General features: G+C 62.5%; 1 protein-coding gene across 1 annotated transcript in view; it reads right to left on the reverse strand.

Annotated features, from left to right (window-relative positions):
- Positions 1-224, reverse strand: part of LOC104278360 (villin-1-like) — a gene marked incomplete at its 3' end in the record, with an annotated part of 5,595 nt that overhangs the window by 5,148 nt on the left and 223 nt on the right. The window contains exon 2 of the mRNA XM_009875306.1: positions 70-164. Coding sequence (XP_009873608.1) covers positions 70-164 — 95 coding nt within the window. The remainder of the gene's footprint in view (positions 1-69; positions 165-224) is intronic.

Raw genomic sequence — 224 nt, forward strand, 5'->3', positions numbered from 1 at the left:
CGATGGCCTTTTTGCCCCCCCCCTCCACCCCAATCCTCCCCAGGGCAGAGCCCATCCTCGGTCCTCCACAAGACCAGAGGCTGCCCTACCGACAGCAGGACGTAGCAATCCCCTTCGTAGAAGCTGCCGTAGCTTTTGGTGGGCACTGGCACCATCTCCATGTTCTGCAGGTGGAAGGGAGACATGAGCCCCAACAGGAACACCCGTCCCTCCCAGCCCTGCAC

The sequence above is a fragment of the Apaloderma vittatum genome, unplaced genomic scaffold (assembly GCF_000703405.1).
Source record: "Apaloderma vittatum isolate BGI_N311 unplaced genomic scaffold, ASM70340v1 scaffold30518, whole genome shotgun sequence".
Classification (NCBI taxonomy): domain Eukaryota; kingdom Metazoa; phylum Chordata; class Aves; order Trogoniformes; family Trogonidae; genus Apaloderma; species Apaloderma vittatum.